The 21,619-nt window shown below is 62.4% G+C and overlaps 2 protein-coding genes across 3 annotated transcripts; both read right to left on the bottom strand.

Moving 5' to 3' along the window:
• Positions 1 to 236: 236 nt before the first annotated feature.
• C18H19orf84 (chromosome 18 C19orf84 homolog) lies at positions 237 to 1,558 on the bottom strand. The gene is made up of 2 exons (XM_070062962.1): positions 1,446 to 1,558; positions 237 to 937 (listed from the first exon to the last, which is right to left on the bottom strand). The coding sequence occupies exons 1-2, from the start codon at positions 1,478 to 1,480 to the stop codon at positions 421 to 423; spliced, it is 552 nt and encodes a 183-aa protein (XP_069919063.1). The 5' UTR covers positions 1,481 to 1,558; the 3' UTR covers positions 237 to 420.
• A 4,967-nt stretch (positions 1,559 to 6,525) lies between these two features.
• SIGLEC10 (sialic acid binding Ig like lectin 10) lies at positions 6,526 to 13,407 on the bottom strand. 2 transcript variants are annotated; one of them, XM_070062931.1, is made up of 12 exons: positions 12,910 to 13,407; positions 12,683 to 12,812; positions 12,238 to 12,612; positions 11,849 to 12,127; positions 10,823 to 10,870; positions 10,451 to 10,714; positions 10,196 to 10,243; positions 9,829 to 10,086; positions 9,437 to 9,733; positions 9,142 to 9,232; positions 8,954 to 9,053; positions 6,526 to 7,723 (listed from the first exon to the last, which is right to left on the bottom strand). In XM_070062931.1, exons 2-12 carry the CDS (start codon positions 12,717 to 12,719, stop codon positions 7,472 to 7,474), a joined length of 2,049 nt encoding a protein of 682 aa, XP_069919032.1. In that variant the 5' UTR covers positions 12,720 to 12,812; positions 12,910 to 13,407; the 3' UTR covers positions 6,526 to 7,471. The 2 variants fall into 2 exon arrangements, with proteins under 2 accessions (XP_069919032.1, XP_069919033.1); XM_070062932.1 differs by lacking the exon at positions 9,437 to 9,733 and having other exon boundaries at positions 12,683 to 13,405.
• Between the last annotated feature and the right edge of the window lie 8,212 nt (positions 13,408 to 21,619).

The following is a 21,619-nucleotide window of genomic DNA, read 5'->3' as shown; positions in this document are numbered from 1 at the left end:
GGTGGGGGCAAGGGTTGAGGGCATGGGATTGGGGAGAAGAAGGGAAGCAAGGGCTTGGGAATACAGTCAGGAGAGCACAGATGGGATTGGGGTTGGAGACGCCAAGGGACCGGCTTCCAGCTCAGGAGCGGGGCGAGGGATGAGGGTAGGGCGCTGGCCGCAGGTGCCACTGGTGTCAGAGCGGGCAGGGGTGGGTGTAGGCACGGCGGGTGGGGAGGTGCAGGGCTTCTGGCTGGCTTGGGATTCCAAGTTCCACCAGGGAACTTGTCGGACTCAGCCCTGAGGCTGTAGCTTAGGGGGTGGGGACATGCGAACTTGGGGTTTAATCTCACAAGGCTTAGGTTCCCCTGGGCTCCAGGAGAAACCCCCTGGGGGTGGGGTGGGGGGACAAGAGGCCTGGGGGCCGGACCCCGCAGGGTCCTAGTACTCTGTCTCCCAGTCCTCAGTAGCGGGTGGCGTCTCCAGGGGTGGCTCTTCCTTTTTCCAATCCTGGGTGGGCGGCGGCGGCGGCGATGGCGGTGTCATGGATCGGGTCTTGGGGCCAGCCCCAGGCCCACCCTGCCAGCCCCTCTCTGGCTGCTCAGCCCTCCCGGAGCCCCACCGCTGATGGGCCTGGCCTCGGCCCGGCCTGCGCCAGGCTTCCCACTCGCCGCCGCGTCCCCTGGGCGGCCTCTTGGCAGTGCAGGGCTGGGGACAGCAGGAGTGGGCGGAGCAGGCACAGGAAGGCAGAGACTGCTGCAGGTTGTAGGCCCCCAGGAGGGCGCTGTGCAGGAGGTAGGACAGGGCGTCCAGGCGGATGGGGACCGTCACCGAGGCCAGGCTCTCGGGGAGCCCCAGGTGGGCTGGGTCTGGGGTGCCGAGGAGGGAAGCTGGCAGGGCTGGGCCGGGCGCAGGGGGCCATGACTCAGTCCCAGGCGACGGCAGGGGCAGGTTGTTCCTAGGGCGAGAAGGCAGGTGACAGGGGCTCCCCGTCTCCACCGTCCCGCTGCCTGGCTGTCTGCACCTGTCTCCCCGCCTGGGCCCACCTCTGACTTCTCACCGTCCCCTCCTGATCGCGACAGCGACTCTGCCAGGAACCCCAGCGTCACTCGGCGCTCAGCTCGCACCCCAGTCTCATTCACCGTGGGGATCCCGCATTCTTCGCACTCAAGACGGCTTTGGTCGGTACCAGTGGAAGGGCCGCGCCTGGCGTGTGCTCCATCCACACGGACAGTGGCTGTCCATCCGTACGGCTGTCCCGGGCTTCCTGCCTGACAAACGTGTTTCCAACTCTCTCCCTATTTCTAGGCCTCTCGCTCAGCTCCGTCACCAAAACCCTGCAAGGTTCGCTTCTATGTGATCATACCCGCCCCCCCCCCCCCTATTTTTTCTGATGCCCTCCAGGGCTGCGGGGCGACCTCTCTCGCTGGCCGTCCCTTCCCCTTCTCGGGGCCTGTCCAACTCACCTCTCGGACTCAGGCCCGTCCTTTGGCTGTTCCATCCTCACTGGGGGAGGGGAGGTGTTTCAGCGTCTTCTAGCAACTTCCACGGCCCAGGGCCTCAGGGGAGCGCTGGGCCAGAGACGGGGCGTGGCTCCCGGAGCGCGCAGGGTGCAGGCCCCTGGCCGGGTCTAGTTACTGAGCGGCCGCTTCCCGGCACGCAAACCCCTCCGCCCTGGGACTCCGGGGTCCAAGTCCCCAGCTCCTTCCCGGCTCAGGCCAAGGGCTCTACGCCCCAGCCTCCTCCGTCAGACCCTGGAATCCAGGCCTCCGGCCCGCTCTTTCATACCTGAGAACTCCAGGCTCCCAACTCGGACCCAGGAGTCCTGGGCGCCCCATTCCTCCCACGCCCCATTCCCGCCGGGGTCCTTAGAGTTAATACTTTAGTAGCAGAGGGATAGTCCAGGCGGGGGCACGAGGGCCTTGGGCCGCTCCTGAGGCAGAGCGGAAAACAGGTGGGCTGGGAGTCTTAGCCTCGTAGCAGTGTTGTGTTGTGCAGTACTTTGGCAGTTACAGAAAAGGCATGGGTAACACAGAAGAGTCCATAAACTCTGCACCGTGTCCCCCCACCCCCACCGTGTTCTTATCGTCCGTCGGCAGCTAAGAAGCTGACCTCTGAGGTCCACACTTGACTAGACTTGGCCGGCTTCTGGGCTCCCACGCGGCGTGCAGCCATCCAGTCTCCACGGCCTTCTCCCACCTGCCACCCTTGCTGTCTCTCCTGGTCACCGTGAGGGTCAGTGGCTCTCTAACCTGGAGTCTGTTGTAGTGACTGATACTAACCCAGATTTCATGGGTCACAGGTGTCCGTGGTCACAGAGCTCGTGAGTGGCCCAGTTGGGATTCGAACCCAGGCAACCGAGCTCTATAGTCTGTAGTGGAGACCCACAACAGCCAGGGCTGGGCCAGGCCGAAACCAGGAGCCAGGAGCCTCATCCAGGTCTCCCACGTGGGTGCAGGGGCCCAAGGACTTGGGCCATCTTTCACTGCTTTCCCAGGCGCATTAGCAGGGAGCTGGGTGGGAAGTGGAGCAGCCGGGACTCGAACCAGTGTCCGTATGGGATGTCGGCATCACAGGTGGTGGCTTAGCCCACTATGGCACAACGCCAGCCCCTTGTATCTTAGTGTTTATTCCAGGTTCTCCCCCCACAGAGATAAGAATGCAAAGCGGAGGCACAAGTGAGAGCAGGCTTTATTAGAGAGTGGACACACGTTCACGCGTGAGCGTGGGCCACTGCGCCCAGAGCGAGCTGTCATGTGAGGGCCACAGAGTTGTCTAGGAGGAGAGAGAGTGGGAGGAGGCCAGGGGAGGACCCACTGCCTGGCCCAGGCGCTGCCCTCATTGAGTATAGGAACGCGGTGGAGTTAAGCTTTCTCGGGGTCTCATGGCACCTCCATATGGAATATAACTTCCACGCGGCCATCATGGCATCTCCTCCTTCCTGGCCCTGGATGAGACAGGGGCGTCACGGGAAAGTGGGTGTGCTGGATTGACGGGGAAGGGGGTCGAGCTAAAATGCAGAGCTGGTAGATCCTAGCCTGCCTGTTCCTACCTATCCCCCTGCCCAATTCCCCCATATCACATGATATCACAGATTTCCAAAAGTTTTTGGAAAAATGGACTTCAGAGTTTATTTTGATGCAAAAACATGTTGAAATCCACGCATCGTTTATTTTGGTGCAAAGAAAATTTTTTCATAGTTGAGGGCATTCGTGTTGGACGTCAGAGGCTACACTCAAGACTTTGGATAGCTCTATTTCCTAATTCCGGTATTGCGATGACGTTGGTAAGCAGAGGTGTGACGTCATAAGACGTGAGAGCACTGGGCAGTCGGAGGCTCTACTGGGGGGGCAGGAAGTCCCGGGGCCAGGGCCACTCTGGGCTGTACGATGCGAGCGACGCCGGGCGGCCAAGCTCAGGGCTTTCGCCCGGGGCGTTTCTTTCCGTCCCAGCCGCTCTGACGAGAACCCCGACCTCAGATTTCCAGGCGAGGCCCCGCCATCTTGTTGCCTCACGTCCCTCCGCTCTGGGCGAGCTGTTACGCTTTCCGGGTCGCTGTCTTCACGCGATGACGTCATCCCAGCGTGACGGGTCGCTGGTGACTTATTTCACGGTTTCTACGACTGCGATCGGAGCGGAGGCGGGATCTTCGGTCGCTAAGGAAATATCTGTCAGTTTCGGATTGACTGGCAAGTTCTGAAAAGGGACCAATCGACTCCCGCGTCGGGGGCGGGGGCGCGCTCCGTGACGCTACGCGAGCCATCACTTTGCGCTCTGATTGGCGGGAGAGCTCGCCTTACCGGCCCCTTTCCTAGAGAGAAGGGCGTCAGATTGGCTGCTTTTCTGAGTCCCGCCCTCGCCCTCGCTCTCGCCCCCTGATTGGCTGGCGCCTTCGTGAGGCCTGTTTGCCCGGCTCTTTGTTTGCTCTCGCTTCAGTGGGCCGCGGCGGCAGCTACGGGGAAGACCCGTCCGCGGCCTGGAGGGCGAGCAGACCTTGTAAGGGAGACGCGGACCCGGGCTGACGGGAGAATCTGGCTCGGGCATCTGCCTCCGGGGAGCCCCGTGGACCCGTGCAGCGCTTCGGGTCAACCTCGGGGCGGCCCGGGTCCACAGGGGCTCGCAGACCCTCACCCCTTACCTGGGGCGGGGCCGCTGCTGCCCCCTGAGCCCTCGGCTCTCACTCGACCTCTACCCCTTGGGAGCCTCGGGGCGCCTCTCCCGGCCCCTGCCCGCCCGCTGCCCTGACACCCCCTCTGCGCCCCCATCCTGGAGCTGGGGGTCGTCTCCCCTCCCTCGCGCGCTCCCAGGCCTGGGGGGGGGGGTCTCCGCTCTCCGCGCCCCTCCCAGCGCCGTCACGTCCACCAGGGGGGCCTTGGAGGGTGCAGGGATTTTCCACGCGGAGCGAGCCCGTCTCGGGCACGAGAGCTGGCGGGGGAGTGATGGAAACAGGCCCCAGAGCAGTGGTGGGACACGCGGTTGTGCCCTGGTGGGCAGCGGTCGGCTTGCAGATGGCTGGGGCTGCCCCGGCCTGAAGCCAGGAGCCGGGGGCTGCATCCGGTCTCCCCTGTGGGTGCAGGGGCCCAAGGACTCGGGCCACCCTCTGCTGCTCTCCCAGGCGCACTGCCAGGGAGCTGGCTCGGAGGTGGAGCGGCGCCCACGGGTGGCTTAACCTGCTGGCCCCTGGAGACATTTCAACAGCAGGTGCATAGCACAGCTAGATATGTGTTCAGCCCTGTGCGGGGGCCGGATGGCTCGGACATAGTGGCAGAGGGGACAGAGAGAGAGGGGTCAGACCGCGATCGTGGGTGGGTGTGGATTGGCGCCGCGTCCCGGCTCCGCCCCCCCGAGAGGCCGTGTCGCCCGGGGCGGTCACCCCAGCCTCAGTCGCACCTTGGGGGCAGCGCCTGCGAGGGCTCCGCGTGCAGCGTGTTATGAAGCCCCCCACGCGTGTCACACGGTGTCTACGTTGTAAGCACACGCCTGCGGACAGCGCGCGCACGCTCCCGGTGTCGCTGGAGCGTGGAGGGAGCAGCGTGGCCCTGACGTTTGGGAGGGGGAATCGCTGGGAGATGATGTGGGGAGCGAGAGACCAGCGAGTGCTGGCCCTGAGGCCCGCGGGCATCCCGGGGCGATGGTGGGGCCAGTACACGCGGAGTGCTTCAGGGGTGCGGACAGATGTCGGACAGGGAGCCATGTGGAGGCCGAGGTGGGGATCCCCACCTGGAGCGATCGTGGCCGCAGGACAGGAGCCGCGCGGTCAGCACCCACCGCGCAGGCTGTCCGCGAGCCGCTGTCAGGGGTCTCCACGTGGGCAGCTCATAAGCCGCGGTCTCCTCCTCGCGTTCTGGGGTGCAGCCGGCCTCCAGGGGATGTGGGCGTCTCCAGCAGGGTCGTCCCGGCTTTGCGCAGTGCCCACCCCTCAGGGTCTCTCTGTAATGCCATGCACAACAGGTCCAACCTCAACACCTGATCACCTCCCAAAGCCCCCGCCTCCAAGCACTGCCCAGGGGTCGGGTGGGGGTGGGCACACCGGAGGTCGGGAGGTCCCTGGGCTTGAGCGTATTGCCCCGCAGAGGGCGCCAAGAAACTGTGCGGCGTCTGCCCGAAGTGGGGTTGGCGGCAGGGTAAGAACTGGGGGAGGGGCACGGCTCCCGCGTGCGGACACTGAGGAGCGGAGAGAAGCTCACCGGGCCCACCCGAGTCCTTGTGCTCTGCCTGCACAAGGGAGCCTGTGCTTGGACCCCTGCCTGCCCAGGGCCAGCCATGAGGGCCAGAGAAGCAGCTGCAGCCGGCAGAGGTCACCGCGGTGGCAAAGTTAGGTCAAGAGTCACGTGATCCGTTCGGCTGTTCCTCCCTTAGGCCCCACTACTTTGAGAAACTAGACAATGGAGTGGAAATGATGAGAGAGAAAAAAAAATTATCTCCGAGCCAACTGGTCTACTTCCCTTCTAGAGGGGAACTCCTATCGGATGGGGAAGGGAGAGATGGCATTTAAATTGAGGTTCCGATTAAGACTGGGCTGAGTTTTCTTTTTTAAAGATTTTATTTACTTCTTTGAGAGGCAGAGTTACATAGAGGGGGAGAGAGAGAGATCTATCTTCCAGTTGCTGGTTCACTCTCCCCTGCGCTGGCAGGGGCTGGGCCAGGCCAAAGCCAGGAGTCTGGAACTGCGTCCCACTGCGTCTTCCGCTGGGTCGGAGGTGGAGCGGCCTGGCCTTGAGCCGGCACTCAGACGGGACGGACGCTGGTGCTGGCAGGTGCCGACGTGGCCTGCATCGCCAGCCAGCCCCTGTTTTAATCATCAGAGCTGACCGGAGAGTGGCATAACGTCTAAGACAGTGTTAAAGGAGGGGCGTACGCACACAGCGTTCACCAGAGCCCAGAGCTGGGTTCTGTTTACACTTCCTGGAGTTGTCCGCAATCAGCCGGCTGGAGTGGGGACCCCGAGGTCGAGCTGGGCCTCCGGGCTTCGGGCCTGGTTTGTGTGCACCGAGTCCTTGTTCTGCTCGCTTGCACAGGGTCCTTCCAAGTCCAGAAGTAGGGATCTTTATTTTTATTTTTGACAGGCAGAGTGGACAGTGAGAGAGAGAGAAAGGTCTTCCTTTGCCGTTGGTTCACCCTCCAATGGCCGCCGCGGCCGGCGCACCGCGCTGATCCGAAGGCAGGAGCCAGGTGCTTCTCCTGGTCTCCCATGGGGTGCAGGGCCCAAGCACTTGGGCCATCCTCCACTGCACTCCTGGGGCGCAGTAGAGAGCTGGACTGGAAGAGGGGCAACCGGGACAGAATCCGGCGCGCCGACCGGGACTAGAACCCGGTGTGCTGGCGCTGCAAGGCGGAGGATTAGCCTAGTGAGCTGCGGCACTGGCCCAGAAGTAGGGATTGTAACACATCCTTTGGTGAAGTACCTGACCCCGGGTCAGACAGGTTGCCTAGCAACGCAGTCATAGTTTCCAAAGTCAGACAGATGCTCCAGGTTTAGCAACAGAAGGGTGTGGGGCGGGACGAGCGGAACCGTTCAACCTTTACGGAGCTACTAGAGTTCCTCATTTTGCCCGAGGCCCACCTGGCGGCCTCTGACTGCCTAAGGGGCAGCAGGTGCTTGCCCATTACAGGGTCTGTCCGAGTCTGGATCCCAGCCGGGCGACCGAAGGCAGGACTGTGGCCCATCTCTCCACCCTGTCTATGAAGTGAGAAGGTTGTGTTGGATGATCCCACACAATGAGTCTGTGTGCACTGGTTTCTGGTGGCCAGGTTCCGAGCTGGGTCCTGATCTCATTCAGTACCCGGATGGAGGCTTTGGCCAGCAACCAAGGCCCACTGGTGACCGAGGAGGAGCCATTGGTGACAGATATGTTAAGATGTTCCAGATGCCTGGGCGTGCATGGGACAGCCTACGGGAGGACACAGACAGACGCTTTGCACTGTGTTCGCTGCAACCTGTTTATTGCTGTACCTGCCCCCACCCGCCACCAGCGTCCCGGTTCTAAAGCCCTCAGTGGAACTTGATTTCTGCATAGTCCACGTGGGTCTCGGCGGACGTGGAGGCGGCCCAGGGCCTGGGGCCTGGGAAGCTGAGAGCAGCGTAATGGAGTTCCTCCTGCCCACACTCGGATCGCGGGGCCTGCGGGGGCGCGGTGGGTGCTGGGCCGTGGGGCCCCTTCTGCTTCCTCCTGGGTTCTGGGGAGTGGGCACCCGGGGCAGCGGGCTGAGAAGGGCTGCCCGGCTTGGCCTTCTGAGTCCGAACCTGCGGGAGCAACAGGCGCCCTTTACGGACTTGTTCAAGAATGATTCCGCTGATTCCGGGCCGGGGGTCACAGCCCTCGGGTGGCGGGGCAGACAGCAGACAACCAAAGCACAAGGATGCGTTAGCGGCTAGTGGCACGAAGGAACAGAGCGGGGCAGGAAGAGAGTGTGTCCGAGAGCCGTCTGCAGTCCTGCGTGCAAGCAGCACTGGCCACCGCAGCCAGGACGAGCGATCCACCCAGCCGACCCAGCCTTCCCCCTCTGCAGCTCCGCGGGTGTTAACAGCGGGACTGAATACGGAGCCAGCACAGGGAGAAAGCTGCGGCAGCGGCGGTGTCTGTATCACACGTGTGGGGCGGAAGCAGAGGGGAGAGCAGCGGTTCCCAGAGCCTGGGCCGATGACGCACGAGCTGGGCGATGCCATCTCCTGAACCCGCGCCAGGGCCCAGGCCCTGTTCTGAATGCCTCACAGGCACAGGATGCTAAGCGCCTAGAATAAGCCTAGAAAGCAGGTGCAACCGTGATCCCCGGGGTCCAGGTCAAGGAACGGAGACTCAGAGGAGCCGAGCGCTTTGGGCAGGAACACACAGCGAGGAGAGCAGGGTTTGAATAGGTGGGCTGACTTCAGACTCCGCCCCCAACACACACACACACACACACACACACACACACACACTCTTAATAATTGAGACATACCACCTCTCAGTGATAGTAACGGTTAAGAAGTTAATTGTGGGGCTAGCGCTGTGGCGCCAGCATCCCATATGGGCACAGTTCTAATCCCAGTGACTCCACTTCCGATCCAGCTCTCTGCTATGGCCTGGGGAAGCAGTGGAAGATGGCCCAACTCCTTGGGCCCCTGCACCCATGTGGGAGACCTGGAAGAAGCTCCTGGCTCCTGGCTTCAGATTGGCCCAGCTATAGCCAGTGGATGGAAGACCTTTCTCTCTGTCTCTCCCTGTCACTGTCTGTAACTCTACCTCTCAAATAAATAAATAAAATCTAAAAAAAAAAAAATGTTAATCGTGGTTAGTAATGTCACCGGCGATGGTGATAATGGAGTGGGGGCTATGTTGAGCAGGTGTCTGTGTCCTTGTCCCCAAGCTAACTCTCGGGGGGAACACAGCAGGCTGTGAGGACTTGCTGAGGTCTCCTAGGGCGGCAGTGCCGGGGTCAGGAAAGGGGGAGGGGTCGTCAGCTTTAGTGCCAGGCAGGAGGGGTGGCAGGTCACCTTGGGCACCACGTTGATGTAGTCCAGGATGGTGCTGCTCCGAGACACCTTGGCTCTCGGCACCGCTGGCTGGGCCGGCTTCTTCCTTAGCATCTTCACGCTGAGGGGAGGAGCCCCGCCTTGGCGTGCGCTGTGGCCCCTCCCCTCCCCAGGACCCCAGACCCGGGCAGGGCTGCCCCTCGACTCACATGATCAGGATGAGGCAGAGGAAGAGGAGGGTGGTGACGCCGATGCCCAGGTAGACCCCCTTGGAGAATGCCACGGAGGCCAGGCCCTCATCTGCGGGGGCGGGGGCGGGTTGAGGCTTGGCCAAGCCCGTTCTGCACCGGGCACTCAGGCGTCCACGGCATCATCACACCGCAGCCACGTCCCGTCTCCCCACCTAAAGCCCAGGCTTTAGGTCTTCCGTTCTCTCTATCTGCCCAGGCCACAGGCCCCCTCCCCCCACCTGCCACACAGCCTCGGCATCCGAGGGCCGCTGACCTGGCAGCAGCAGGATGCTGACGCTCTGCGCCCCCTGGACGTTCCGAGCCTCGCAGCTGAGCCTGAGGTCGGAGCCCAGCTCCCCGCGGAGGCTCAGGGAGCTGTTGGCCCAGGGCCCGGCAGAGCTGGAGGTGACGGTGAAGGAGGCGTGGCTGCTGTTGCCACTGCTGTTCCCCGCCAGCAGCCGCTCCCCGAGCCGCCAGCGCAGGGAGGGGGCGGGCCGGGCTCGGGAGGAGCAGCTGCAGCACAGACCCCCGGCCTCCCAGGAGCAGGAGGGGCCCTGCAGCTGTGGGGGGTCTGCGGGGAGGGAGGGGGGAGGAACAGGACTCAGCAGAGGGCCCCCTCTGTCCTTGATATCATGGGGTTCTGGCCCCAGGGGCCCCCAGACTCACATTGAACAGAGAGACTCAGAAAAACCCGCAGGGAGCCCAGCGGGTTCTGGGCGAGGCAGGTGAGCGCACCCTCGTGCTCCGGCTGCACCCGCGGCAGCTCCAGGACCCCCGGCTCTGAGGGCTGCGAGCGGCTGAGCGTCTGTGTGCCCCGGGCCCAGCTCAGCTGGGCTGGGGGCTGGCTGTGGGTGCTGCAGACCAGGCGCAGGCTCTGGCCCTCCAGGACCGGGAGGGCCGTGCCGTTCCCAAGGTTTTCCAGAACTGGGGGAGGAAAGAAGCAGGGTGGACGCGCGACTCCAGACACCCGGCCCCCACCCCCACGCCGGGCACCAGGAGGCCCCGGCCCCGGCTGCTGGGGCCCCTCTCCCACCTGTCCTGTTTCCTTGGGAAACTATCACTGTCAGGCTTTCCGGAGGATCTGAAATGAGACGGGGAGCAGCTCAGGGGGGCGGGGCTTCTGTCTGTGCAGAGGAAGCTCCCTGAGGACTAGGGAAGGGAGGGGGCCCAGACACAACCACCCCAAGGCCGCAGAGGGGCCCCTGAAGCCTGGGGCTCCAGCCCTGCCCTGTCCCCAGCCCCCCCCCCCCCCCCCCCCCCCGTGGAGCCGAGCCCCGATCGCACTCACACTGTACTGCGAGGTCCAGGCTGCGGTTCTGGGAGCCCCTCCCGTTCGCAGCGTGGCAGGTGTAGTGCCCCGAATCTGCAGGCTCCAGCCCGGGCAGCTCCAGCGCCAGGGACGTGGGGCCCGAGGGCAGGGAGCGGGAGAGGACTCTGTCCCCCAGGAGCCAGGTCAGCGTGGCGGGCGGCTGGCTGTCGGCCGCACAGAGGAGCCGCAGGGACCTGCCTTTCGGGGCTTCCAGGAGACGGACGCCTGCCAGGGGCTCCGGGGCTGGGGGGAGAGACAGAGACGGGGTGGGGGGACCCTTCAGAGAGGAGCACACCCCTCACTCCCTGAGGCCCTCACCCCCAAAGAGGACTGGCCCAGGACCCGCAGTACCTGATGCCTTGTCCCAAGAAACACTGATGACAAGGTCTTTGGGTGCATCTGCAACAGGATCGTCAGCTCACTTCAGGGTGTGGATTTTTTAAATAAAGATGTATTTATTTATTTGAAAGGCAGGGTGACAGGGAGACGAGAGAGAGAGAAAGAGAGAGAGAGAGAGGGAGAGACAGGGAGAGAGGGAGAGAAAGGGAAAGAGAGGGAGAGAGAGGGAGAGAGGGAGAAAGAGAGAGAGAGGGAGAGACGGAGAGAGGGAGAGAAAGGGAAAGAGAGGGAGAGAGGGAGAGAGGGAGAAAGAGAGAGAAAGAGAGAGAGGGAGAGACAGGGAGAGAGAGAGAGACAGGGAGAGAGGGAGAGAAAGGGAAAGAGAGGGAGAGAGGGAGAAAGAGAGAGAGAGAGAGGGAGAGACAGGGAGAGAGGGAGAGAGAGGGAGAGAGAGGGAGAGAGAGGGAGAGAGAGGGAGAGAGAGAGAGACAGGGAGAGAGGGAGAGAAAGGGAAAGAGAGGGAGAGAGGGAGAAAGAGAGAGAGAGAGAGGGAGAGACAGGGAGAGAGAGAGAGAGAGGGAGAGAGAGGGAGAGAGAGGGAGAGAGAGGGAGAGAGGGAGAGAGAGAATCTTCCATCCACTGGTCAGTGTGCAGATGGCCACAATGGCAGGAGCTGGAGCTCCATCCAGGTCTCCCCGGTGGATGGCAGGGGCCCAGCACTTGGGCCACCTTCTGCTGCCTTCCCAGGCGCATTAGCAGGGAGCTGGATCAGCGGGGACTGGACCAGCACCTCCCAGATGGGATGCTGGCACCCCAGGCAGCGGCTTCACGCGGCTGCAGGGGAGGGCGTGTTGTTCCCACCACTAGAGAGGACCCCTGCGGGGAAAGGCAAGGGTGACCAGCAGGGAGCAGAAGTGACCGAGCAGCGCCACAGCAGCGGGAGTGGCCAGAGGACCTGCGGCGTGGCCACCGCCTCCCAGGGCGGGGGAGCACCTGGAATGCCACGCCTTTCCCTCCCCGTGCCCCCTGCGCACTCACAGGCCAGGCGCAGGTGGACGGTCTCCTGGGTGCTCTTTGCCGCGAAGTCTGCGTGGCAGGTGAGCCCGGTGCCCTGGTCCTGGGGCCGGGGGGTAAGGCTGAGCACTGAGAAGTGGGAGCGCAGCGGTTGGGTTGCATGGGCGGAGACGGCTGCCCCCGTCCAGGAGAAGGTCGGGGCTGGACAGTGCTCAGAGGTCAACTTAAACACGCAGACGGCGTTTGCCGGCTGCCCGGGCTCCAGCATCCCGGGGATGAAGATGTCTGGCTTCTGAGTCAGGGCTGTGGGAGAGGGACAGTGTAGCTCTCCAGGGGTGCCCTGAGGAACCCCTCTGGCCCGGCCCAGGTCCTTCCCCAGTGGGAGGGACGGGGCTTCCCATCAGATTCCACACCTGCCACATCCAGGTAGAGCCACTGCTTGAAATTGTATTTCACTTGGGGCCCTCTCTCCAGCCGAAAGAGGTACCAGCCCGAGTCTTCCCTCCGCGCCTCTCTGAGCAGCAAGGAGCAGTTGTACTGGCTGGGGTCGCCCATGAGCAGGAATCGGCCCTGGGTGTCCGCCTGTACCTCCCTATCTGGGCGGTTTGTGGCCACTGGGAAACCGGAAATCGTGTGCGTCTCGCTTCTGAACCAGTAGCCGTACGCCGGGGTATCAGAAGTCCAGCTGTCCTGGGGGTATGTGAGGGAGCAGGGCACGAAGACGCACAGGCCCTCCTGCACCATCACGGAGCTCGCCGCTTGCAGCCGGTACTCCTGAGCCCGGGTCCCTGTGGGCAGACCGAGGCTCAACCCGCAGCCCCAGCCCCGACCAGGCCCCCGCGGCGCCGGCCCACTTACCCTCCGACAGCAGGGACAGCAGCAGAGGCAGCAGCATTGTGGCTTTAGGAGGCACTGGGGCACGGTCGGCACCCTCGCATTCCCCAGCCGTGCTTGTACCCAAGGGGAAGCCGAGGGCGGGAGCTGAGCCCTGGGAACCGAGGCGTGAAGGGAGCCCAGATGCGGTGGGACCCCCTCCCCCTTCGTGGCTGGGGCCTCCCCCACCCCCCCGCGGCCCCCTGGCCTACGTGGCTCTCTGCCCGCCGCCTGCTAGATGGGGTCCTGCCCCAGATGCCGCTGGTGGGAGGGGAGGGGAGGCTGTGTCTGGCTCCGGGAGGCTGTGGCTGGGTGGGGGTGGGGGTGGGGGCTCTCCCTCTGGGCCCTGGTCATTGAGGAAGCAGAAGTGAGAGTTGTCACTGGGGAGGCCCCTGTGGTGGTGGGGGGGGGCAGAAGAAGAAGGGGTTTTGGAGGGAGTAGTCTTCCGTGCTGGAGTGCACAATAAAATTTGCAGATAAAGAACGGACACCCTGTGGCCTGTCTTGCTCCCTGCCCTAAACACTGTGTACAATATACTTGCACTAAAAAAAAAAAAAAAAAGGCAAAAAAATCATTTTTTTTTAAACTCCCGAATTTAAATGTAACGAGGCATTTTGCATTTTTGTTCTAAACCTGGCAATCCCGGGCTGGTCTCTGCCCCACCTCTTCATCCAACCTGGTGAGCACACTGACCCCTGGCCCCCACCAGGCCGCTGTCCACGTCCATCTCCCCTCCCCCGCCCGTCTCGCTTGGGCAACACTGACTTGTGATCGGAACACCCGCTATCTGAAGCTGACGTTGCTGGCAGGCACGCCAGGCGGTGACGACACAGCCGGAGGTGGGGGGAACGTAGCTAAATGAAGTCTCCCAGACGTTCCCTCAGCCCCTCAGCCCGGAAACTGCTCTGACCCAATCATGCAGAGACACGGTGCTCACCCTGTCAGCCGCACGTACGGCATGCGCCAGGCGCCCCACCGCCCACAGCGCCCCAGCTGCTGGGACACCTCCATAGGGGGACCCCAGTTCCTGCTGGCACACAGAGGCCAGGACGGGGCTCCTGTCCCCATCCTGCCCTTGTCCTCACATCCAGGGTGTGGGTCGGTTCCAGCAGTTATTATAAAGGGGCCGGTGTTGTGCCCTGATGGGTTAAGCCGCCTGTAGCGCCACCATCCCCATCCAAGTCCCGGCTGCCCCACTTCAGATCCAGCTCCTGCTCATGCACCTGGGAGAGCAGCAGGTGACGGATGGCCCAAGTGCTTGGGCCCCTGCACCCACGTGGGAGACCTGGATGGAGCTCCAGGCTCCTGGCTTCCGCCTGGCCCAGCCCTGGCCGTTGCAGCCATTTGGGAAGTAAACCAGCGGATGGAAGACCTCTCTCTCTCTCTCTGTCTCTGTCCCCCTCTCTCTGTAACTCTGCCTTTCACATAAACAAAACAAATCTTAATAAAGTTATTCAAAACAAACGAGAGCACACAAGCTACCAACCATGATTCCCCGTTTTGCACGTTGACCCACACTTCTGTCAGCTGACACTGAGGGAGGCTGGGCTCAAGGTTCCTGGGAACGCCCCCCATCATTTCTTTGCAATTTCCTGTGATTTCATAGTTGCTTCAAAGTAAAGTTGAAATCAGTACCAACTAGGAGCAGGCATTTTGTGTAGCGGTTAAAACCCCTCTTGGGATCCCCGCCTCTCACATGGGAGGGCCTGGGATCGGCCCCGCCTCTGCCTCCGACCCAACTTCCGGCCGGTGCATTCCCTGGGAGGCAGCCCACGTGGGAGACCCAGGTGGACGTCCCGGCTCCTGGCTTTGGCATGGCCCAGTTCTGGCTGGTTCAATTATTTGGAGAGTGACTTGCCTCTCTGTCTCTGCCTCCGCCTTTCAAATAACGATCAGCCAAACAGTCATCATGTTTAAAAAGTGCAGGGTTTCTCAGTCTCCGCACTGTCCATATTTTGGGTCTGGGACCGTCCAGTGCTGCTGTAGGGGACAGAGCGGCCCCCCACCCCCACCCCGCTGGCTGCACTCCCAAGATACCACGAGCGCCCCCTGCCGTCCGATCTGGGACAAACAAGAACCGCTCGCAGGCATTTTTAGGTTGCCTCCTGCGCCCTGGGCTGCAAAGTGACCCCCGACGGAGGACCGTGCAGGTCCCAGCCACCGCCAGCACCCCTCCGTGCGGCAGCGGGGCCTGCGGGGGACTGGCTCTCCCCGATTCCTTCCCAGCAGGGTTGTTTGTAGCCTGCACCGCAGCCGGAACCCGTCGCTCACTCATTTCCATGGTGTCTCCGAGCGCTTAGAAGAAAACCCAAACTCCCCCTCCGACCCTACCAAGTTGTGGCCCACGCCGACCTCCCCTGGGCGCGCCTCGTGGCCTCCCCGCCTCGCCAGCGCGTCCACCCGGCCGCCGGCTCTCTGCCTCCCCGCTGCGGCCCGGCTCTTCCCCCTCCGAGAGCGCTTTTCCCACGGCTAGTTCCTTCTCACGGCTCGCGGCGGACGCCATGGCTCCCGATGGCCCACCCACGCCGTGTTCTGTGGCTTCTCAGAACTTCCCACCCTCCCTGCACGTGACCCCCAGGCCTACGGCCACTCCTGGTCACACACACACACGACACGGGGGTCCAGCTCTCCGCCCAGCTTTTTGCTTCCCAAACCGGCTTTTAAAGGCTCCTGCTTTCCTTCTGCAAGCATGGGGCGCCCATGTTCCTCTCCCTAAATTCCCAAAGGTCTGGGCATAGCGGGTAAAGCTGCCACCTGCAGTGCCGGCATCCCATATGGGCGCCGGTTCCAGTCCCGGCTGCTCCTCTTCCGATCCAGCTCTCTGCTATGGCCTGGGAAAGCAGTGGAGGATGGCCTAAGTCCTTGGGCCCCTGCACCCACGTGGGAGACCTGGAAGAAGCTTCTGGCTCCTGGCTTTGGATCGGTGCAGCTCTGGCCGTTGCAGCCAACTGGGGAGTGAACCATTGGATGGAAGACCTCTCTCTCTCTCTCTCTCTCTCTCTCTCTCTCTCTCCTCTCTGTGTAACTCTGACTTTCAAATAAATAAATAAATCAGGGGCTGGCGCTGTGGCTCAGTAGGTTAATCCTCCGCCTGTGGTGCCTGCATCCCATATGGGCGCCGGTTCTAGTCCCGGCTGCTCCTCTTCCAATCCAGCTCTCTGCTATGGCCTGGGAAAGCAGTAGAAGATGGCTCAAGTCCTTGGGCCCCTGTACCCTTGTGGAAGACTGGAAGAAGCTCTTGGCTCCTGGCTTTGGATCAGTGCAGCTCCAGCTGTTGCGGCCATTTGGGGAGTGAACCAGCAGACGGAAGACCATTCTCTCTGTCTCTCCCTTTCACTGTCTGTAACTCTACCTGTCAAATAAATAAATAAAATCTTTAAAAAAAAAAATCTTAAAAAAAATAAATCCACAAGGTCAAGACCAGGGCCCAGGGCTGCAGCCAGGGCTGTGCTGATGCAGAGGGGAGCCGGGAAGGTGAGGGCTTGGGAAAGGATGACAGAGGGGTCCCAGCGATGGGTGGGGTCCAGGTCTGGCCGAGGCGCCTCTGTCTCTCAGATACCCCAGGAGCAGCCCAGGATGTGACCCGGGCCCGGGTTCTGGGTCCGTGCCGCAGTCAGGGCTTCGCCACCAGGGGGCGCACCGCCCGCCCAGCGCAGGCTGACCCAGGCCCTGGGGGTCCGCGCTGTCCTGGGTTCCAGGGGCGGGCTGCTCTCAGCTCGGGTGGCGGGGGGAACGGGACGCGTCCCGCAGACCTTGCTCTTGCAAAGGAGGCTGCGAGCGCGCTCTCCTCCCCGCACCTAGGAGGAACCGGTGGGCAACGCGGCCCGCCTGGCCACGCACTTCCCAAAGCCCAAGCATTTCCGCAGCCCCGGAAAGCACCTGCCGCCGGGCCCTCCCACACCCGTCTCTGCCTCCACATCCGGTCAGAGGCAGCCAGAATCCGTATTTTTAATCCGCACCGATTGATTCGGTTTATTGAATTTCCTAGGAAGGGAACTGCGCAGTGCGCACTCTCGCTGCCTCCCGCCCCCAGCGTCTCTGCGGTTTTTTTTTTTTTTTCTGATGAACATAGAAGTCTTCATTGACCCTGTTGACCTTCATTGGCCTTCGCTGACCCTGTCCACGCGGCGTTTAGTCCATGCACCTACTGTGTGACCATCACTTCTGCCCGTTCCCACCACCCCAGAAGTGGTCCACCTCTCCGCCTGCCTCCGCGCCGGTGACCACGGGGCCGCCTGCCATCCCCCGGGGCTTTGCCCATTTATTTCCTGTAAATGGAACCATGCTTTCTGTGCCCTCCAGAAAGCTCCAGGACTCTGCAGGCTGGGCTGCCACTTAGGGGAGCGTTTCCAGGGTAAACCCGGCCGGCAGAATGAGTTAGAACTTGATTGATTCTGGTGCGCCACACTGTGCACGGCCCGTCGCCCGCTGAGGCGCGTTTGGGCGCCTTCCACCTTTTGGCCCACGAGAACAGCGCGGATACAGAAACCCATGTGCATACTTTGGTTTGGACGCCGATTTTCTATTCTCCCGGTGTTTCCCAAGGAGTGGAGCTGCCGGGTGGCACGGGGACCCCACGCTGAGCGCTCCAGGTCTCCTGTGCGATGGCGACAGCACACGCCCCTCCCACTGCCTCCCAGGGGCCGCCCCTCTCTGGGGCAGGCTCTTAAGCCGGGAAACGGGAGTCCTCTGATGTTTTTCTCTTCATCCCTATTCGGCCACTCAGAATCTCGTTCGATTTCATATGACATTGAAGACCAGCATTTCTGTCTGCAAAAAAAGGCCACTGAGGTTTGGAGCTGCCGTGGGTTCAGCAACTCCGGGAGGAGGCGGGGCTGCGGGCAGGGCCGCGGCCAGGATGAAGCAGCAGCAGGGAGCAGTCATCTGTGGCTCTGGGGAGGGCGCAGGGGGGAGGTCAGAGCGGGCCCCACGCCCTGGTCTGGTTTTAAAGTTGGAGCCACGGTGCCATCAGCGTCACGGGGGTCCCAGCAGGAAGGGGGCTTGGGGAGGAAGTGGGCGGCTCAGCCGGGGCCATGCTGAGAGCAATCCTGGGACCACTGTGGGGGCGGTGTCCAGTGAGACGCTGGCCTCCCTCACCTGAGAGTCTAAGGTGCCTCCGTGCCTGTATCCCCCACGCCGGCTGCTGCGGGACCTCACTCTGAGAGAGACCAGGGCCTTCCGTGTGGCCAGATGGGGTGCAGTGGGCAGCAGGGATCTGGGGGAGCAGCTGAGGGGAGAGAGCAGCCCCCCAGCCCCGGATGCCTGGCCAGAGTCAGGGACAGATGTCCATGTGGCATTCCCATCTGCAGCTCAGCCTCCTAACCACCCCCCCCCCCATAGCTCTAGGACTCCGGGATGCAGCCCCAGGCCCCTGCCCTCCCCACTCCCGCTCTGGCCCTGGGGGAGCCCTGCCTGAGCAGGACCAGGCAGAGGTCAGCAGCGGCTTCCCCGATGGCCACCAGCAGCCCCCGTGCCGGGGCCGTGCACAGGCCACAGCAGAGAGCTGGGTCGGAAGTAGAGCAGCCAGGACTCGAACTGGTGCCCATATGGGATGCCAGCACTGCAGGCGGTGGCATTACTCATTATGCCACAGCGCAGGCCCCTCTAACTTTCTATTGTCGGTCTCCTAACAGTGTCATTCTCAGGACACTAAGCCCTCGTGTCCCCAGATGTGTGCCGTGCAGGGGGAGGAGGAGCAGGGTGCAGAAGGAAGAAGGGGGCAATGCGTGCAGGGTGGTGTGGGCATCTGCGGGGGGGGGTGCAGGCATCCGCGGGGGGGAGTGCAGGGTGGTGTGGGCATCTGCGGGGGGGGGGGTGCAGGCATCTGCGGGGGGGTGCAGGGTGGTGCGGGCATCCGCGGGGGGGGGGTGCAGGGTGGTGTGGGCATCCGCGGGGGGGAGTGCAGGGTGGTGTGGGCATCTGCGGGGGGGTGCAGGGTGGTGTGGGCATCCGCGGGGGGGTGCAGGCATCTGCGGGGGGGTGCAGGGTGGTGTGGGCATCCGCGGGGGGGTGCAGGGTGGTGTGGGCATCCGCGGAGGGTGTGTGTGGGCATCCGCGGGGGGGATGCAGGGTGGTGTGGGCATCCGCGGGGGGCGTGCAGGGTGGTGTGGGCATCCGTGGGGTGCAGGGCAGGTGCGGGCATCCTCGGGGTGTGCAGTCCCCCCGGCTGCTCCCTGGGGGAGTGGAGGCCACCAGGAGGCTCCTTCTCAGCTCCCGAAACCTGCGGATGTGACCACAGAAGCAAGTGGGTCTTTTTTTTTTTTTTTTTTGACAGGCAGAGTGGATAGTGAGAGAGACAGAGAGAAAGGTCTTCCTTTTGCTGTTGGTTCACCCTCCAATGGCCGCTGCGGCCGGCGCACCATGCTGATCCGATGGCAGGATCCAGGTGCTTCTCCTGGTCTCCCATGGGGTACAGGGCCCAAGCACTTGGGCCATCCTCCACTGCACTCCCGGGCCACAGCAGAGAGCTGGCCTGGAAGAGGGGCAACCGGGACAGAATCCGGCACCCCGACTGGGACTAGAACCTGGTGTGCCGGTGCCACAAGGCGGAGGATTAGCCTAGTGAGCCGCGGCGCCGGCCAGAGCAAGTGGGTCTTTGTCAATGTGATTACGTTACGGATCCTGCCCCAGAGACATCATCCTGGGTTAGGCACGTGGCCCCTAAATCCCATCACAGGTGGCCTGGGCAGAGGCTGGCAGAGGGAGATGTGATGGGCACAGAAGGGGACATGGCCTTGGGGATAGCATCTCTTTGCATTTGACCTCAAGGCACAGAAACAAAAGACAAAACAGGTGAACAGGATTGCATCACCATTTAAAATTTCCCCGAGGTCGGCGCTGTGGCCTAGTGGGTAAAGCTGCTGCCCGCAGTCCGGCATCCCATATAGGCACTGGTTTGAGTCCCGGCTGCTCCACTTCTGATCCAGCTCCCTGCTGTGGCCTGGGAAAGCAGTAGAAGATGGCCCAAGTCTTGGGCTCCTGCAAGCCCAAGAGGAGACCTGGAAGAAGCTCCTGGCTCTGGATCGGTGTTGTGGCCAGCTGGGAGTGAACCAGCAGATGGAAGACCTCTCTCTGTGTCTCTGCCTCTCTGTAACTCTGCCTTTCAAATACATAAATCTTTAAAAAAAAAATGACCTGGAGACATGAATGGATGTTTCTCAGAAGCAGGAAGACAAGTGGCCAGTGGGTGAGTATGAAACAATAATGAGGAACACGACGGACGCTCAGGGAAGAGCAAGTCGACGCAGGACTCAGATCTTGCTGCTGGGGAGAATGTGCAGAAAGAATTCTACAGCAGCGGCACATACACTGTTAGCACAGACCCTACGGAAAACAATGTGGTTGTCTCTCAAAAAAAAAAAAAAAAATTAGAAGCAGGACGACCACGTGACCCCGCGAGTGGAAATACAAAGGAAACGAAGTCAGCACGTGGAAGAGCCAGCGGCATTTCCACCTTAGCTGCAGCACCAGCCACAACAGCCAGGGCGCGGGATCAGCCGGTACCAGTACACACAGTGAGACTACTCAGCCACGAAGGAGATCCCGTCCCCTGCGACGGACGCGAGGAGCCAGACGACATCGCTCTAGGTGACGCGAGGCAGGCAGGGACACACGCTGCCCGAGCTCACACGTGGGACGTGGAGTGGGGGAGAGCGCTCAGTGGAGATGGCTGACGGTGCAGTGCCACACCCCACGGGGAGAGGAGTTCTGGGGCCCACTGTGCCGGGTGCTAGGAGGGCTCTGGGATGCGCAGCGTGGGTGTGCCAATTCCCCGTCTGATCACATGATGCACACAGGAGTCAAACCGTCACACTGCCCCACAGACACGAGCAGTCTTCGCAAGGGGCACGGAGTATGTGTGTATCACCCTCACAGGCTCAGTTACATGCACAACCACAGATTTAAAACGCTCGTGTGCCCGAGCGGAGACCCCCAGGTCTCTGCACGAAGCCTTCTGACTTATCCCTGGGCGCTGGGAGAGGCTGAAGGCTTGGGGGGCAGCCATTGGGCCCAGCAGCGAAGCCACTGGCTGGAGCACCCACGTCCCATATTCCAGGGCCTGGGTTCGAGTCCCAGCCCCACTCCTGACTCCAGCCAGCTTCCTGCTAATATGCACCCTGAGAGTCAGCAGGTGATGGCCCAAGTAGTCAGGTTCTTCAGGCAGAGTAGACAGTGAGAGACAGAGAGAAAGGTCTTCCTTTTGCCGTTGGTTCACCCTCCAATGGCCGCCGCGGCCGGCGCACCACACTGATCCGAAGCCAGGAGCCAGGTGCTTCTCCTGGTCTCCCATGGGGTACAGGGCCCAAGCACTTGGGCCATCCTCCACTGCACTCCCGGGCCACAGCAGAGAGCTGGCCTGGAAGAGGGGCAACCGGGACAGAATCCGGCGCCCTGACCGGGACTGGAACCCGGTGTGCTGGCGCCGCAAGGCGGAGGATTAGCCTAGTGAGCCGCGGCGCCAGCCAGGTTCTTGCCACCTGTGTGCCCTGCCAGTGCGGGGCACTTGGGAAGTGAACCAAACAAATGATTTTTTAAAAGCTGTAGAAGAGACTGAAGGTCCAACTAAGAGCTATCACGGAAACTGGGCACGAACTGCCCGTCGTGCATGAGCTGCTGCGACACCCCCCTCCCCCCGGGGCTAAAACGCAGCCTGGGCAGTGGCAGCCCCTCCCAGTGCAATGTGCAGGGGACCCCTGGCTGCAAACCTGTCCCCAGATCCAGCAGGTGGCCCGCAGCAACTACTGCTGTGTGTCACTCACTCTTTATGAAGTTACGCTAGGCCCTCGTCGGCCGCCCTTTAGGACCGCGGCTCGAGAAGGAAACCACTTCTGCGCCATAGGCAGGTGCAGCCGGAAGTGGGCTCTCGCCCTGTTGGGGAGTCCCGCGCAGCGAACCTGACCGTGCCGGAAGGGCTCCCTCTAG

This window comes from Oryctolagus cuniculus, chromosome 18, assembly GCF_964237555.1.
Source record: "Oryctolagus cuniculus chromosome 18, mOryCun1.1, whole genome shotgun sequence".
In the NCBI taxonomy this organism is placed as follows: domain Eukaryota; kingdom Metazoa; phylum Chordata; class Mammalia; order Lagomorpha; family Leporidae; genus Oryctolagus; species Oryctolagus cuniculus.
This window is presented reverse-complemented; position numbering and strand designations above follow the sequence as displayed.

Excerpts from the sequence above, each read along its gene's own strand:
- C18H19orf84 (XM_070062962.1), bottom strand. The coding sequence starts at position 1,480 with ATGGAACAGCCAAAGGACGGGCCTGAGTCCGAGAG. Across the intron at positions 938-1,445 it reads GACGGGCCTGAGTCCGAGAG|GAACAACCTGCCCCTGCCGT; the intron begins GTGAGTTGGACA and ends TTCTCGCCCTAG.
- SIGLEC10 (XM_070062931.1), bottom strand. The coding sequence starts at position 12,719 with ATGCTGCTGCCTCTGCTGCTGTCCCTGCTGTCGGAGG. Across the intron at positions 12,613-12,682 it reads GCTGTCCCTGCTGTCGGAGG|GGACCCGGGCTCAGGAGTAC; the intron begins GTAAGTGGGCCG and ends GTCTGCCCACAG. Across the intron at positions 10,244-10,450 it reads CCTGGACCTCGCAGTACAGT|ATCCTCCGGAAAGCCTGACA; the intron begins GTGAGTGCGATC and ends GTCTCATTTCAG.